Consider the following 16,449-nt stretch of genomic DNA (forward strand, 5'->3'; position numbering starts at 1 on the left):
ATTTAGGCTCTTAAAAAGAGGGGGAGAGCAAAAATTCCGCAGCGCCGAGCTCGGGGCTGCGCGGCCGAGGAGGAGGAGGGGAGGAAGGTTGAGCTGCCTCCCCGGGGCCGCTCTGCGGCTCTCTGCGCCCGTCGGGGCCGCCTCGGCGGCGGGGCCAGCCCCGCTCGCGGCCCGAGCCCCGCCGTTCTGGGGGGATCTGCGCGTAAAAGGAGGCGCTGGAGCCGCCAGGAGAGGGACGCGGTGGCACCGAGCGACAGAGCCGGGGTTTAGGTTAGAGCACCGCGGGTAGCACTGCAAAACACGCGCGAAACCCGTCGCAAACCCGGCCCGGGAAATAACCGGTGTATTTATTTTGAGGAGAGAAAGGATAAAATCTCAGGTAGAGAGGTAGAGCCTTTATGAATATCTCTTGCAAAAATATTTTTTTTTGTTCTTCCTCTTGTTGGGAAGTATTATTTATTATTTATTATTTATTATTTATTATTTATTATTTATTATTACTTTTTAAAAATCAAGTATTAAGGTAAGAACAGGAAAAAATATATATATTTGAAAACAGTAGAACAAACTCTGAAAAAGTCGAGCTGGAGGCTCTTTCTTGATTTCTGTAGGAAATCAAGCTTTATGTCATGACATTTTGTAGCAAGAAACCTGCATCTTGGTCCCTGAATGAGAGTTTTCGTTGATTTTGTTGCATCCTCTTGGAGGTCAGTGGAAAATTTCCGAGAGTGCTTTTTTAGTAGGAATAAGAGAAGAAATGTGGTTTTTTTTGATCGCGTCTGGTGCTGTGCGGGCAGCTGCACTGAGGGAGCAGCTCACAGCCCGGCGCGCACGGGCACTGCCGGGTGCAGGGGTCTGAGCTCCTCCAGCTTCTCTTTGAGGCATCGGGATTCGGGTGCCGTTTTCTCCTCCGTGTTTGTGACTTGTTTAAGTTTCCATCGGAGGTCTGAGCCCCTCCGGCGCGGCGCTGCTAGCGTTTCCGCTCAGGAATGCCGATCTGTTTGGCTGGATGCTGGACGCACGGGCGAAAGCTGTGTCTCGGAGAGCTCCGAGCCTGCGTTTAGAAATACGGCAAGGAGTATCTGTCACAGCTCAAGAATGCAGCAGGGGAGGCAGATTAGGATCGAGGCCCCTAGCTCCACTTGCCACCACACATGAGCTCCAGGTTTTGGAGCAAAATCTTCCCTCGGGGCTGGAGTGCAGGGCTGCTGGTGGGATCATGGGCAGCTTTGGTGTGGCCAGCCCAGCCACAGCTTGGCGCTGCTTGGTGACAGGAGCTTTCCCATTTTTCCTCTTTTTCTATAGTTTCAGCATACTTAAGAACCCAGTTGTAAGAAATGCCTCATTAATCCAGATGTGGGAAAAAAAAAAAAAACCCTAAAACCAAACTGAAAGACTGATATTCCCGCAGATTAGATAAACATCATTTCCTGTGACGAGGAAGGTAACGAATGAGGTCATCCCATAAAACACCCGGGGCTGTGAAGACTTGTCTTTTACGAGCCGGTCCCCGCGCGTGGGCACGCGGGCTGCGCTGAGCTCGGCTTATCGCTCCTCGCGGCTCCGCAGGGCTCGTGGCGGCGTGAGGAAAGGGGCTGCCCTGGAAGGAGCCCCGTCTTGGCCGCAGGGCTCGCTGTGCCGCTCTTGAGAGTCCAGCCTAGGCCTCGCACGTGCCGCGAGCTCCCGCGCTCGCCGAAACACGGGCCCCCTTCCCGGCCCCCGCACGGCTCTTACGTGTGCGTTGCGAGAACACCTACTAATCAAACAGAAAGACTTAAAAGAAAGTTTTTACTCTGAACTGGGTCCAGATCACCATTCCTTCATTAAAATTATATTTTTAATGTCCTATAATTGCAGCAGGATAAAACCAGGTGTGTGTTCGTGTGAGATAACACACTTGGGACCAGTGAAGGCGCTGGGCTTTGTCTCAACCTTCCTGGTGCCCCCAGGCACGTGTTATCTCCAAGTTTCATGTACCTTGTCACGACTTTCTGTTTAATTAGATGTTTTTAAATGAGTTTTTTTCCCTCTTTGTTAGATGTAAAGACCCATTTGCACGGGGGAGGTTCAGCAAAGCCAGCTCAGGTTACTTGCTGGTGTTGGCTTGTTAGTAGAACCAAGGGTTTCTTCACCAAGGGATGGACTCCAGAGGAGATTTTTCCATGGGGCGGTGCTGTGCAAGGCACCAGCAGCGGTGCTGGCGTGGCCTGGCAAGGAGCTCGTCCTCTGTGCCTCGTTTCTGAGATGTTTTCGCCGTTCGGTGTCTTAGTGGAGGTTGCTGAAGATGTTGCTCCGGGGTGGGCAGCATGGAGCCGGTTGTGGGGCGCTGCGGGAGAAGGGGAGAGAGAGCACAGGGTCGGACGGTGCCCACGGCGCCCTGCGAGCTCGTGCCCTCCTCTGGGGAAAGGTGGGAAAGCGGGAAAGCTCCTGTGGAGGAGCGGAGTGCGTGCAAGCACAGGGCGGGCAGAACAGAAATGCTGTCCGAGCGGGCAGAAGATGCAGGGCGAAGCGGTGCTAGGAAAGGGACGGGGCTGTTCCCCAAAGGATGGGGACTGGGGGGAGAGGGGACAAGCGGGAACGCAGTGGATGCTTCTCTGGTGCCTCGGGACGAGGGCGGAGCACGTCCCGGCCTCGCCTCGGCGCCCGGCTTCTCTTGCGCGCTGCGTGGCGGTGGCGGCAGGGCCGCGGCCGCTCGCCGGGAAGGCGCCGAGTCCTGGGCTGCCTCCCGCCTTGTGGGGACACGCTCGGCGCCCACGGAAGGGGACGGATCTCCAGGTGCTTGAAGGCTTCGGGCCCCTTTTTCACCCCATGCGACTGGCCCAGGAGCAGCGCAGCAGGTCGGGCTCATCTCCCGGGCCGGAGCGCTCGCTCCCCTGCTCGCTCCGGAAAGCCGCCATCCCGCTGGTGCTCACGGCGCATCCGCGTGGCCACGGAGCCAGCCCGGGCAGCGCCGGGCTCGTTCCCAGGCGCTGTGCGGAGGGCGAAGGCCGGGGCGCGCGGGCAGGACGGGCAGCGCCGCTGCCGCGCGGCGCCGGCTCCGGGACTGGCCCCGTGCCATAGGGAGCCCGCGGCAGAGCAGCACCAAGCCCGGACCATCTTCCCTGTTATTTGCCTACATGGTAATGCTGCAAGATACGTGGTCTCAGAGGAAAAATGCATCCAGGCTATCTTAATTATTTAAAGAGCCTAAATGAGGTTCTCTGAAGTCGCAGTCCTGACCACTAAGCCATCCCACCCTTCCCTGGGTGAGCCTAGCGAGTTACTCATTCCTGCTGTCCTTCCATTTGTTTGTTTATTTTCATTCTTAATAGAAAAACTAATTAGCAAGCATGGACACCCTGCTCGGAGCTGCTAAGTGCTGCGCTGTCGCCTCTGCGCCCTGCGCCAGACCCACTGCTGTGTCTGGGCATCCTTCCCGCGTCACAAAGAGGGTCAGTGTCGAGGCACGGGGCAGAAGTGCCGAGAAGCACAGGGCAATGAGAAAGAAGTGCAAGAGAGGAGCCCCGCTGACCCATTGCAATGAATAGCCCAGAAGAGCGTGCTGCGAGGCAGCGCTTCGGGAGCGAGGTGCTCCGGGGCGGGATGCAGGAGGCGGCCGAGCGGGTTCAGCCCCGCCGCGCGGGAAGGTCCCGGCCTTGCCGGCGTCCGCGGCGCGTGCTTGGCATTCCAGCCGCGGCCGAGCCTCCCCGCCCTCTATCTCAGGTATTTATCTAGCATCGGTCCCCGCGTAGCGAGGCGCCTCGGAGCGAGGGCGCAGGTCAGGCCTTATTCCTTCTGGACTGGTCGGGCAGGTCGGGGCTGAGTGGCGTCTCGGAGCGCGGCCCGCGTGGAGCTGGCGCGTCCTCGCTCGCTCGCGCGGTCCGGAGCTCGAGCAAGACATCCACGGTAGCAGCGCTGGGAACATTCCTCCAAGTAGCTGCACATGAGAATCAGTAGGTGCCCTTTGCTGCAGTCGCAGTGACCCATGCGAGGTGGTGACCACCGCGGAGGCCGCTCCGAACAGCTCTGGTACAAAGAGCTGCCCGTGCTGGTCCTTCCCTCCCCGAGGTTCCTCCTTGGCACCTCGCGGGTCCGCTGCAGCGCGGAGGGGACTCTGCAGCGGCCGCTCCCACGCTGCACGTCCTGCAGCTGCTCCAGGAAGCGCATTCCCGGTCGGAGCGCAGCAGTGACCGGAGCACAGGAGGTCCAGGGTTGTCCGCGACCCCTTGCCCAAGGCCAGGCCTTAGGACACCACGGCAGCTCTCCCTGGGACCATAGCGGGCGAGCGGAGTCGTTCCCCTGTGTTGGTGACTCCAGCGTGGCAGGTGAACCGAGGTATTTACATTGCTGTGGTTTGAATCTCAAATTGAAACCCTCCCCAAACGCTCTGCGGATTGGCAGCAAGTTCCATATGAAGAGAAGTATTTTGCTATTATTACTCACGTCTAATCTTTGCTGAAGGGTCTTTTGCCCTTCAATAATCTAAATACATTTTAACAAATTGATGCTAACATTACCCTGGCTTACACAGGATCCGCAGCCCTTGCTGAAAGACACTGCGCCTTTGTTCTCCCTTGCGAGATTATGTAGATCCAAGCCGCACAAATTCAGGCCTTTCTATAGGCAACGCAGGGAAAAAACCTCTCAAGCATGTTACTGCAAAATGGATTATACTGTTTAAACACATAAAGATCCCGTACACGGCTGGCCAAAACGTAACGGGAGTTTGTGCTGCTGAACGAACAAACCTGCGACGCTCGAATCGAAGCCGCGGGGCAGAGCGGGCAGCGCTCGCGGCCGCCCCGCGCGCCGGGCCGCTGCGGTGGCACCGAGGACAAACCCTCCTTGTGGCCGGCACCCAGCGGGGCCACCCCCGACCTCGGGGGCTCTCCGGGCTCCCCTTCCCTCTTTTTTTTTGCTTTCCCCCTTCCTGCATGTTTTCTGTGCTGTGAAACGCGCTCGTTCTGCACAGAGGTAGAATTCCCTCCTCCCCGAGCAGGGAACAACTGCGTTTTAATCAGTTGCTAGCATTTTTCTAACGTGGGGGTGAAAGGGTCTAGCTGCAAACTCAGAAGGAAAAAGCGCTGTGTTAGGGGTGGGGAAGGGAAATCACCTGAATTACTGCACTGAACAGTAACGTGTCAAATAAAGTTGCAAAGGTAGAAAAGTTACAGTATTCGTCACAAAGGAAGATAGATGAAATACCATTTTCCGAGCAGTTCTTTCGGCAAATAGTAGGGGAAAAAAAAACAGTAAATACTTGTAAAATTTTCAAAAGTGGAATCCAAATCTTTTTAAATTTATTTTCTGTGAAAGTTTAGGTACTTGAGCCTTGCTAGTGAGAAGGACCTTTTCATCTTAAATATTTGCAGGTTCCCAGGGAGCATTTCCCCATTCACCGTTCAGGCTGCTACATCAATATTGAGAACAGCTTCCCCAAATCCACAAGAGAGTCTGACCAACAAGCACATTGGAGGATGGGTTGTTGCTAAACTGCAAAGGAGGCAAATCCATTAACTGAAATTATTAATTGCAAATTGCTTACTAACCCCCCATCATTCCTAGTCCTGAAGGAATACAAGGCACTTTTGCAAAGGGTAATTTTTGTTATTATATTGATTGGACGATGCCTTTAAAGACACAATATAATAAGCAGGTTCTGCCCTTAAGTGAGACTACCTGTCCTCCAGTCCCAAGGAAACTGAACGTTAATATCTCAGCAGTGAAACTCCCCAGAAACAGGGAATTCCACAGGTACTTCCCTGCATTCACCGGCAACACATTATAAATGCAGTTAATATCACATGACAACACCTTAAAATTCAGTTCATAATCTAATGTATTGATTTGCATTGGAAACCAAGTGTAAGCACAGGAGCTTTGCATAGGCATGGGACCTCTCCTGATTAGTGTTCTCATGGGAATAATTGGAGGCTGCTGACTCGGACCCTCGGAAGAAAAGAGGGAGCAGGAGCACAAGATCCATTTGCCTATCGGAGCTCAGCAATCTGGAAAGCTCGGAGATAAAACAACAAGATTCTTTCCATCCCTCCATTTGAAAAGGCCTTCGAGCCCATTACAGCATTTCCTAGAGAGGCTCTTTGACATGGAGACTTGATTCAGGCTGGGCATCAAGATAAAGAGAATACCTGTATAATGCCCTCTGGGGAGAAAGGATAATTACAGACTGCCGGGTTGAAATATAGCTGATGGCCCTGACCTCCTTCCCTGGCCCATCAATAAATACCTGCCTGCTGAAGCACCAGGAAATTGAAGGAGCTGAACTCCGCAGCACCTCCTCGATGGAAAAGGGCTTTCAAAGCTCCGGTAGGAGCAGTTGCCTCTGGCTCCCACCCACATGCACATACTGCTTTATGTATGTATCTCCATCTCACAATTTACATCAGAGACATTCAAACTAAGGCTGGATGAGCTCACTGAGGGCCCTTCCCGAAGGCTGGCGCTGACCCCGTGCCTCCCACGGCCCCTTTCACCAGGGCTGCTCACGACCAGGAGCCGGCCGCAGCTCCTCGACGCCGCAGACCTGCGGGAGCCGCCGGAGCGACGGGCACCGGAGCGGCCCCGGCCACCGCTCGCTGCCACCGCAGGGACATCCAGGGAGCGGCGGGAACATCCAGGGATGCGGGTAGCGCACGATGGGATCTGCACGATGGGATCTGCACTGGCCGAGCGGAGCAGGCGACGTGGCCCCTTGGGCTCCGTGGACCTGCAGCAACCAGAACCATCAGAGCCAAGGAACAGACCCCGTGCATCTTCATTCCTACAGGGGTAGATGCCAGACTGCTCCATAACAGGTGGTCTCCTAAGAGGATTAGCTGCTACCTCTTCAAAACGTAATCTAAGCTTTAGCACGCTCTGGCTTCTTAAAAGAGATGTTGCAACAAAAGCCTCAATATCCAGGGATTCAATGTTGCTGAGGTGGAGGATTTACCTGTAATGCATCTAAGGAAAGAAGAAAACAGACTTGTAGGACAGGCAGCGATTTGCAAGTTCCCTCTGGACTTGTTTTTCCCCTTGCAGCAGCCCAGGCTTCGGCTGGAAATGAAACCGAACAAAAACACGATAAGCAACTTAACATCCAAGGAGCACCAGCTTTCCCGCTTAGAAATTATTCACAAGCAAGCAGCACATTTCGCACATGGGAATGAGTTTGCATTTCATCTTTTCCTTTTCGTAGGTAAAAGTCTCGTTTCCCTAAAAACTGCTGATGGGGGACGGGCAGCACGCGAGCGCCCAGGAGGCCGGGACGCCGCAGCCCGTGGAGCCGGCGTTACGGCCGGCTCATGGTGTACATTCCTACACCAAAGGGGCCCTTCTCAGCGATCCTAGCGGTGGATTCAGACAGCTCCATGAACAAACAGTTGCAAGGGCTGCCAAGCCCAGCAGATCCGAAACCTGCGTTTGCATCCAGAGGGATATTCGCAGGGTTTTATCCTGACACATACCTGTCTTGTTTGATTTCTTCTAGTGGGGTTCCCGCCAAAGTCATTTGATAGGAGGAAAAAGACAAATCTGGAAAAAGCAGGAAAATGTTCAAGGCTTTCTAGTTTCTGAGGTAGAAGTATTTGAGCCTTTGTACCTGGAACCTAAAAGCCAAGGGACCCGCCATGGTGCATATAGGACTGTCAACTGCAAACTAGACAAAAAGTCACAGAAAAAAATTACACTTTATTTTGAAATACCTTCTCTGGCATGAAAGACACTAAGGCTCCTTACTCCGTCCATGTGCCTTGACTCACAGGCTGATGTCAGGCTGATTAGTCCCGTGGTGCTTCTCCTCTTTTACTCTTCTGGACAGTGTAGGGGAAATAAATATTCAGAGAATTCAGGGTTTGGGATGCTCCTTTCCCCTTCGTCTTTGCAGGCTGCTGCTTCTGCAAAGCTCCGCACAGAAATGAGCCCTGACAGCCCATCTGCAGCATCACTGCAGGTCAGAGGACCTTGTCGTTCAGGGTCTGCCTTTCCAAGATGCATCATTAAGTCCTGTGCTTAGGTATCAAACCGACTCCTCCTGGCTATGTTTCTCATCCAGGGATTTTTCACCTGGGGAAATTTCTCATCCAGGCATCGCTTGGCAAGTTTTAGTTATGTATCACAATATCCCCCCCGGGCAGGGTTTATTATCTCTATTTTGTTGATGGAGATTCTTGAGCCCAAACTGAGGAGATGACCTACCGGAGTCATAAACCAAATCCCTGGCAGAGAAGGGAGCAGATTCCAGCAGTCCCGACCCACATCCTCCCTGCTCACAGCAGCAGCGCTCCGGGATGCGGAGGATCCAGGAGGACAATTATACAGAGGCAGAAGCTTTGCAGCCTTCTTTGAAAGCACTCGGGGAAGTTCTATGACAAACCCTTTGGTGTTCTTAGAAACCAGGACCGATTTTGCAATCTGAATCAGGTGTTTTCACACCACAGCAAACTAACTGAGTTGTGCAAGTTTCATCATCCCTGGCAGCTACACCCAAACTGAGTTTAAAAAACAAACTAGATCTGATTCAGCACAAAAAAAAAAAAAAAAAAAAAACCTCTGGTCAGAGCTCATAAAATTCTCCTGCTCAAAGGAGAGGAGAGTTGCATGGGATTTTGTGTGGCCCTTTACATTGAGCTGTTGCTTAATGCACATGGGAAATGTATATTATACTACAAGCAGTACCTCAATTGCAATACTGAGGGAGGTAGCAAGGTGCTAAGCGTCATAGAAATATATTTTGTGGCAGCATGCAGGAGAAATAAGGATATAGTTTTCCTTTTGATGTTCAACAGAAGGATTTTGAGGTCTTGGGGAAGAGGACCATGTCAGCTCTATTTCAAAATCGCAGGTTTCCTTTGCAAATTGGCTTCTTCTGACACTTTTGCTGTGCAGCCCTGCAGGATCTTTTTGCAGCCATCAATCCCGTTGCCCATCAGCAGCTCCCTAACCCAGAAACAGCATCCCCCAGGGCAAAGTGTTTCACTATGATTTTAATGGGGGAAAACAGCAGCCAAGCTCACCTCCATGCAAGTAGCACAAATCAAGACCGTTTGGATCTGTTGAATCAAAAATAATAGGATGAATCTGAACTAAACAAGACCCGGACTAAAACACCCTCTTCCTCAGGAATGAGGTACTTCAGCCAGGTAAAAAGCTCTCAGGAGAGCCTGACAGCTGAGGGCAAGAACAAAGATTTAGGGAACATAGTGCCCTCCATTCACCCATTTACCACAGTTTTAAGATCACATACAAAACTGGTAAGACCCCATTCCCAAAGGTTTGATAAATAATAATGATAGCAGATAGTAAAGAGAGTCTCAAGAAGAAAAAAAAAATACTTACACTTCCCAGCAGATTTCAGAGCAGCAAATAGGTATCTAAAATTCCCTCCTTCCTCTTCCTCAGTACATCTCCTTGCGAGAACTGACCTTAAAGCTTTACCTGCACCCAAAGGAAATCTGATCCCCTGCCTCCTGCCTAGACTAAACCAAACACAGCCAAGGCCAAGGCAAAGCAGCCTCTGTCCTACCCTTTAGAGCCTTCCTGGGCCTGGGGTGTTCAGCCCAGCTGAGCCCCATTGAATTCATCAGGCCGGGCCTGGCGGGAACAACAACCAGTTAGACCCCGCTCCTGGCTGGTCTCTGTGCTGTGTGTGCATGAACAGCCTGGGGTGCCTTCCTGCTGGCAGTGCTGCACGGGAGCGGAGCCTCCTCCAAAGTGTCTCTGCAGCCCCTGTCCTGTCATATCCGTATCCCACATATCGGACCTTGCCTGCAGCCCCTCCATTGAGACCAGGAGCGGAGAGCAGGCTATGGAGAGAAAGGTAATGTCCTTCCCTGGGGCTGAGCAAAGGTATCTCCTGTAGCTTAACCCCAGGAAACCTCAAAAAAGAAAAAAAACACCCAGGACAGTGATGCCGCTGTAATATTTCCATTCCCAGCCTTAAGTCTGCACTGCTTCCAAACTGTTGGAGTGGGGTCCAGGTTTGTGTCTTTGCTGGGGGACTTGGGGTTGCCTCTGCTCGGCATACAGAGGACCCGAGTGCTCCCAGGGAGAAGGAGAGAGGGGATTTGTGCTGTGCCTGTTCAACACCCTGGCGCCCAATAACGTGGTCACGAAGCCCTGTCTCTGCTCCAGCTGTTTATTCTTCTGCGCGGTAACTTAGACGAAACCTTGGCAGGATCTGTGCCGGGCACCGTGTAGCGTTCCCGGAGGGGTCAGTCGCCTGCATGCACGCGTCTGGTTTGGAGATGTCCCCCTGCTCCTGCCCGTGGCCCCAGGACTCCGGGGACGTGCGTGCTGGGCGCCAGGGCACTGCGCTGTCTGCCGGGCACCGCGCAAACCTGCAAGAGTCTCATGCTTCCTTCTTGTCTGCAGGCTGGCTCAGGTGCTCCGATCACCTGCTGCTTGCGGGAACAGGAAAGCAGCAGCTGAAGATCGAGGGGGACTTTTGGTTTGCTCAGATGACAAGAGACAATTTTGGGCCCCCCAAAGCCAAGGAAACAAAGCTGTCAGGCTTTAATGGTAGCTTGTCTCCCTCCTGCAGCATGTTTATGGGCAAACAAGCTGCAGATCAGACCAGGCAAACAGCAGGTGAGGCCAAATATCAATAATTAATAATTAATGGCAAATGTGGCTGTGTTTATTCTTGTTGTATCGAGGCAACCCTGTCTAATGCCTGAAGCACTGTTACAGGACTCAAGAGACGTGGGCTCCGTTTCCAGCGCTGCCGCTAAGGTCCGTGTGATGCTGGGCCAGCCACCCCTCCTGTTTCTCCTTTTGCAGTCTGCGTGCTTTGCTCTTGACGGTGCAAGCTCTCCATGACGGGGCTGCCGTGTTCCATGGGTGCCCAGTTCTCGATGCCATGGGGCCCCGAGGCAGAAGAGTGATAACTGACCATCATTTTCTGCTAGGGGTTCCTCCGTGCCGATGCCTGCATGGTTTGGTCGTGGCACATACAGATAGCCTGACTCTATGGGGCATTCATTTTCAGAGCAATAGGGTCTGCTTTACAGTTCTCCAGGGGGGGCTGGATGGCAGGAACATTCCTAAAATTAGCGGTATGTGTTTGAAGTGTGGTGGCTTTCCAGGCTTGCACAAATGTCCGAATATAGTCGATACGCAGAGCTCTTTGGAGACAAACTACAAACGGGGATCCCCAGCAGTTAACTAAAGATACGGCACAAGAAGCAACCCCTTCTCCCGAGGGGTGCCTGGCTACGTGGCGGCCCTTGCTCACGTCTGCTGTGCTGCCTCTGCGGCAATGCATGGGTATTTGTAAAACGTGCTCTGACTTCTTCTTTTAAGGGTGTGCCTCGGAGACAAATATTCGTTGTTTTAGGGTTCTGAAAGCAAGCCCTGAAATTGCTGCTGCCTGGAAATAGCTCTGGTTTCCTAGGTCCCGTGGATTTCTTACTTGTATCTGTTCTTTCCTTAATAACCAGCTACGGTTGTGGTAAACACCAGTAATTCAGTTCTCGACTCTAGCAGGGAATCGGTGTGTCTTGCCCTTCGGAGCCCTGACTTCATCCCAGTTTCATGCTGAGCAGGAACATAATATTCCTTAGCTCATTTCCATTCATCTTTCAGTCTTAAAACATCAACCATTTTTATATAACATGTGCTCCTTTTTACTGCCACACTAACAAGTTGTTGAGCTGTATTTATGACATGCCAACTGTAAGGCTCCATTAATAGGCCCACTCTATTTATCCCTCCCATTAATTTTCAGCTTTTCCGTTTCATTCGGGGCATGTGTATTTCCTTTATAAAACCTGCATCTCGCCCTGCTATTTGTTGCTGTATTCCTTGTATGACCCATTTGAATGTGCTTTATGGAACAGTCATTACCATGCAACCACAGAGCGCGCCAGGCCTGAAAGGAGCTGCAGCAATAGCACTTGCAGTCCGCTTTGCATTCTTTGGAAGCATGCTTTTTCTTTTCCTCTAGAGTTAAACTGGCTATTAATTTCAAAACAGAAAAGCCAAAGAGGTTGGGCACAAGTGGCAGCCATAGCTTTAACCCATAAATCCTTATTGTGTCTAAAAATGTTTCTTACTGAAGTGACGTATGGGAAAAACGTACTCGTTTCATCCTGGATGTGACGCCCTGGGTCTGGTGCGATGCCGCATTCACCGCTGCTGGCTTCTTGTGTTAACTGACTTTTTGTTCATTAAGTAAAAGGAAGTTTGTGCTGGATTAATTTGGTTTGATCTTCTCAAGCTTCCTTTAAACCAGGGATGATCAAAGTTTAGTGCTGTGGCTTGTTGTGGGGCTAATCCCAAAGCTGAAGCCAAGGGAAGGCTTTCCACTGGTTCTCATGGACTGCATTATTGGCAAAGATGGCTCTTGGCCACCCCAGCATTTCCCAAATTTTATGAAAGGCACGAAGGGCTCAGCCTTGTTGATCCTTCCAGGGGTATGTCGCCCTGTGCTTGTCTGGATGGGACCCCTAGCAGTGGGAAGGGTTATTTCTCATACTCTGTTCTTGAGGAAAATATGAAGCAAGCAGACCCCCCGAGCAGGCTTGTCCCCGTCGGCGGGGAGCAGTGCACGTGTGCTCTGTGTCCAGAACGCTGCCATGAGAATCAGCAAGCTGCTCCCCAGCTCCGGGGTCTCTCCGTGACAGTCCCCTCTTCTCTCTCCCCCTCGCCTTTCTCCTAGTGCCCATTCCCTCCAAGGCCAACGGCACCATTTCCACGCTGGCAATGAACAAGGACGGTCTGATCGGAGGGGTGACGAATCCCAACGAGGTCTTCTGCTCCGTGCCTGGCCGCCTCTCTCTCCTCAGCTCCACCTCCAAGTACAAGGTGACGGTCGGGGAGGTGCAGAGGCGCCTTTCTCCCCCCGAGTGTCTCAACGCCTCTCTGCTCGGCGGGGTCCTCCGGAGGTAATAGTGACCACCAGAAATTAGTTCTTTACAGTAACATTTGGGTTGCTTTTTCTTCTTTCTCTTAAAATTCAGAAACTTAAACTGTTTTATTTTCGTTCCTCCTTGTTTTCGTTTTTCAGAGCAAAGTCAAAAAACGGGGGCCGATGTTTAAGGGAAAGGCTAGAGAAAATCGGACTCAATCTACCTGCAGGAAGGCGCAAAGCCGCAAACGTCACCTTGCTGACATCCCTAGTGGAAGGTAGGAGCCTTTCTTTCCTCCCATGTACGGCGGGAGGGCCGATACTTGGCCCGTTCAATACCTTTCGTTTGTAGCTTTCCACAAACGAGAGCAATTAAAGCAAAGAATGCAGCAGCCTCGAACCGAGACTAGAAATCCCTCGGTGTCAGCGGCCGTGCTAAGGCAGAGCCAGCTGCCTTCCGAAACCTCGACGTTTCTGCTGGACTAGTCCTACTAGTCTTGGAACTGAACGAGCGCGAGCTCCAGAGGGGCCAGCTCCCTTATGGCAATAGGCACGTGTGCCTCCAGTTGGGATGTCTCCATTGGGACAAGGAAGACATAGAGGAGACACTACCCAGCTTGAAGGTGGTGCAGGTGGGCACAGAGTTTCTAAGAGCTGGTCTTTGGGCATTAAGTAAAGCCTAACAGAGCTAAGAGGCTAAGTAGAGCCATGGCAAACGTGCTATGAGCAGCCCAGCCGCCCCGTAAAGGATGAAGCGCTGCTGCTTAAAGCTGCTTGTTTAGTTGCTCCCCTCCCACTTTTTGCACTATGGAAATGATGATGTCGCCACTGCATCCTTGGAGAAAAGGCCACGGGTCGCAAACACATGAGATGACAGCTCTGCCTCCCTCCTAGCCCTGGAATCCATTGTATTCGTGCCCAGCAAACTGGAGGCAGCTGCCTGCAGCCCCTGAATAGAAAATCATCTCCATTGTTGCCAGCAAATTAAATGACCCGCTTCATTAGGCGGAGGTTGTTACTGAGGGCAGTTGGTTTGTGCTGAATGAAAGGCTGATTTCCATTAAAAGAAAAGAAAGAATGAAAGAAAGAAAGGAAGGAAGAAATGTACATTTTGATTTCATGTGGCTGCTGATGTTTTGGTTACTGCTTACACGCTCATAGTAAATAAGAGTGGTGCCATATGTGCTGGATGGATAGAATTTCCTCCTGCAAATAAGTATTACGGTACTTGGAGATGCTGCACACAGAGGAAGGTGCTACTGCTCGGTCATTATTCAGTCCTCTCTCTTGGTTGTTTGCTCTTAAGTTTAATTTTTCTCCCCTCTGCATTCCCAATGTCTGCCCATTTAAAGAAAGAAAATGGGCACTTTTGGGGTGCCAGTGCTATTTTTGTCTTACATTATTCCATAGCTGTTCCTATAGATGGGGGAGAAAGTCTGCAGAGAATGATGCACAGAAATGAAAGGCATCACCTGCACTGGCGCGAGTAGGACAGCTGGAGCTGGGCAGTCTCCATCAGACGGATGTCTCCAGGACTTAGCAAGGTTTTTGCCTGGTTTCTGGAGTTCTGCCACAGTCTGAGCTCACATCCATCACTCTGCTGCTGAGCATCAGTCATTTTTGCATCTCACAGCTGTCTGTTTAAATCATCTTTAAGGGACATCAAGCTTTTCCAGGGAAAAGGAAGTGAGTCCTGTTAGAAGTGAAGAGCAGAACAGGTTAGAAGTGAAGAGCAGAACAGTTCACTGTGGTGAACATCCTTTTCTTTGCTGCCGTAATTGTTTTTCTGCAGCCAATATATCTTGGTTGGTTTTTTAACCACACAAACTACCCCTGTTCTGATTCTCTAAGTTTGCCCCGTATTTCCCTTTTTAGAGGAGGAGACACAGTGAAAAGCATAATTTTTACGTGGGAATTAACTCTACTGATAACGTGACTTCCCGGGCTCGGCTCGCCGAGCTGGGGGATCTAGGTTAATGTTATCGGGATGGATGGCCTAATAGGGATGAGCAGCAGGGGGCAAGTCACATCAGCTCCGCCTGCCCAAGCAGGATTTCGGGTGCCGGGCAGGATCAATTGCCATCAGCTCGGATTATTTCCATGGGGATGCCTAAAGACGGATCAATTGCATCAGGCAGGGGGCATTTCCACGGGGTGATGGCTCTGGTGCCTGGGTGTCCACCCCGAGGCCTTCCCACTCCGTGTGCAAGGATATAACCACCTTCCTCCTGCACTCTTCTCATAACCCACGACTGCTAGGCGAAAAGGGAACAAGATCGATCGCTTAGCCCTCAGCCCCTGTCTAAAACTGAGACTAGCCTATGACTTCCTTAATTTGGAGAGCCAAGCGAGGAAGAGAGCGGGCAGAGAAAGCCTTGCTGGTGCCACTGCACCAAGCCCGAAGCCCGAGGGGGCAGCCGAGGAAGGGGAGCGTGTCCTGGCCGCCGCAGCCAGGGCTCACGCCGCGCGGCGCCGCAGTCGCTCCCTTTCCCACCCCGCGTTCCTGTCTCCTCGCAGGCGAAGCCGTTCACCTCGCTCGGGATTTCGGCTATGTGTGCGAGACGGAGTTCCCGGCCAAGGCGGCAGCCGAGTACGTGTGCCGGCAGCACGCGGACCCCGCCGAGCTGCATGCCAGGAAGAACATGCTGCTGGCCACCAAGTGAGTACGGGGCCCGGCGGGCAGCCCCTCGCACAACGGCAGCTTTGGCCCCAAAGCTTATTCCCGCGCTGGTAAAATCGGGCCTCAGATGTTGCATGTAGACAAACCCAAAAAGATGTGAAGAATTAGTAAGGAAGCAAAAAGCAGCTTGAATCTCCAGGCAAAGCTGCATCCCTGCAGCTTTCCAAGGCTGTCTAAAGTAACACGATGGTTTCTCTTTCAGGCAAATTTGTAAAGAGTTTGCGGATTTGATAGCCCAGGACCGCTCGCCCCTCGGAAACAGCCGCCCCTCACTCATCTTAGAGCCTGGCGTCCAGAGCTGTTTGACTCATTTCAGCTTGATAACCCACGGCTTTGGGGGCCCAGCCATCTGCGCCGCGCTCACAGCCTTCCAGAACTACCTGGTGGAGTCCCTGAAAGGGCTGGATAAAATGTTCATGAACAGCACGGGGAACGGGCACGCGGCCGGAGACTCCAAAGGCTCGGAAAAGGAAGCGAAGCATCGGAAATAACCAGCTGCATCCCTCCCGCTCCCTCGGGAGCGCCATGCCCAGCGCCGGGGGAAGGCTGCGCGGCCCCGGGGGAAGAAAGACAACCCGGGGCCCTGTTCTCTGAAGTGCTGCATTTGGACGTGGGAGGAAACTCGCAACGAGGGGCGGGGAAAAAGACTTGGGGAAAAAAAATATGTAAACAACTCTAAAGGATATAGTGAGATTCAGAGAGAGAGAAAAAAAAAAAAAAAAAAAAAAAGGTTCATGGCTTTGGGGCTTTGCCTTTTTGTTTTTTTTTTTTTTTAAACATGGATGCAGGAAGATAAGTTACGTGCAATTTTTATTTTGTTTTTGATTTTTTTTCTCCCCTTAATGAAATCCTGCTGTACTCCAGGAATTTGTTCCAACTGAAAAGCTGAGAAGAAAGGAAAGGCCTCGGCAACAGCAGAACCTGAGACCCGAGCAGCAGAGCA

General features: G+C 52.0%; 1 protein-coding gene and 1 long non-coding RNA gene across 2 annotated transcripts in view; one reads left to right on the plus strand and one right to left on the minus strand.

Moving 5' to 3' along the window:
• TFAP2E (transcription factor AP-2 epsilon) overlaps nt 1-16,159 on the plus strand; it is a gene marked incomplete at its 5' end in the record, with an annotated part of 19,757 nt that extends 3,598 nt beyond the window's left edge. The window contains 5 exons of the mRNA XM_026043464.1: nt 10,351-10,566; nt 12,638-12,863; nt 12,986-13,104; nt 15,344-15,485; nt 15,709-16,159. Coding sequence (XP_025899249.1) covers nt 10,351-10,566; nt 12,638-12,863; nt 12,986-13,104; nt 15,344-15,485; nt 15,709-15,997 — 992 coding nt within the window. The remainder of the gene's footprint in view (nt 1-10,350; nt 10,567-12,637; nt 12,864-12,985; nt 13,105-15,343; nt 15,486-15,708) is intronic.
• LOC112950773 lies at nt 6,959-9,454 on the minus strand. The gene is made up of 3 exons (XR_003250072.1): nt 9,316-9,454; nt 7,446-7,512; nt 6,959-7,035 (listed from the first exon to the last, which is right to left on the minus strand). It is a non-coding gene; the product is annotated as an uncharacterized LOC112950773 (long non-coding RNA).
• Nucleotides 16,160-16,449: the final 290 nt, after the last annotated feature.

The sequence above is a fragment of the Nothoprocta perdicaria genome, unplaced genomic scaffold, assembly GCF_003342845.1.
Source record: "Nothoprocta perdicaria isolate Ctin4 unplaced genomic scaffold, notPer1 scaffold_33, whole genome shotgun sequence".
NCBI classification, from domain to species: Eukaryota; Metazoa; Chordata; class Aves; order Tinamiformes; family Tinamidae; genus Nothoprocta; species Nothoprocta perdicaria.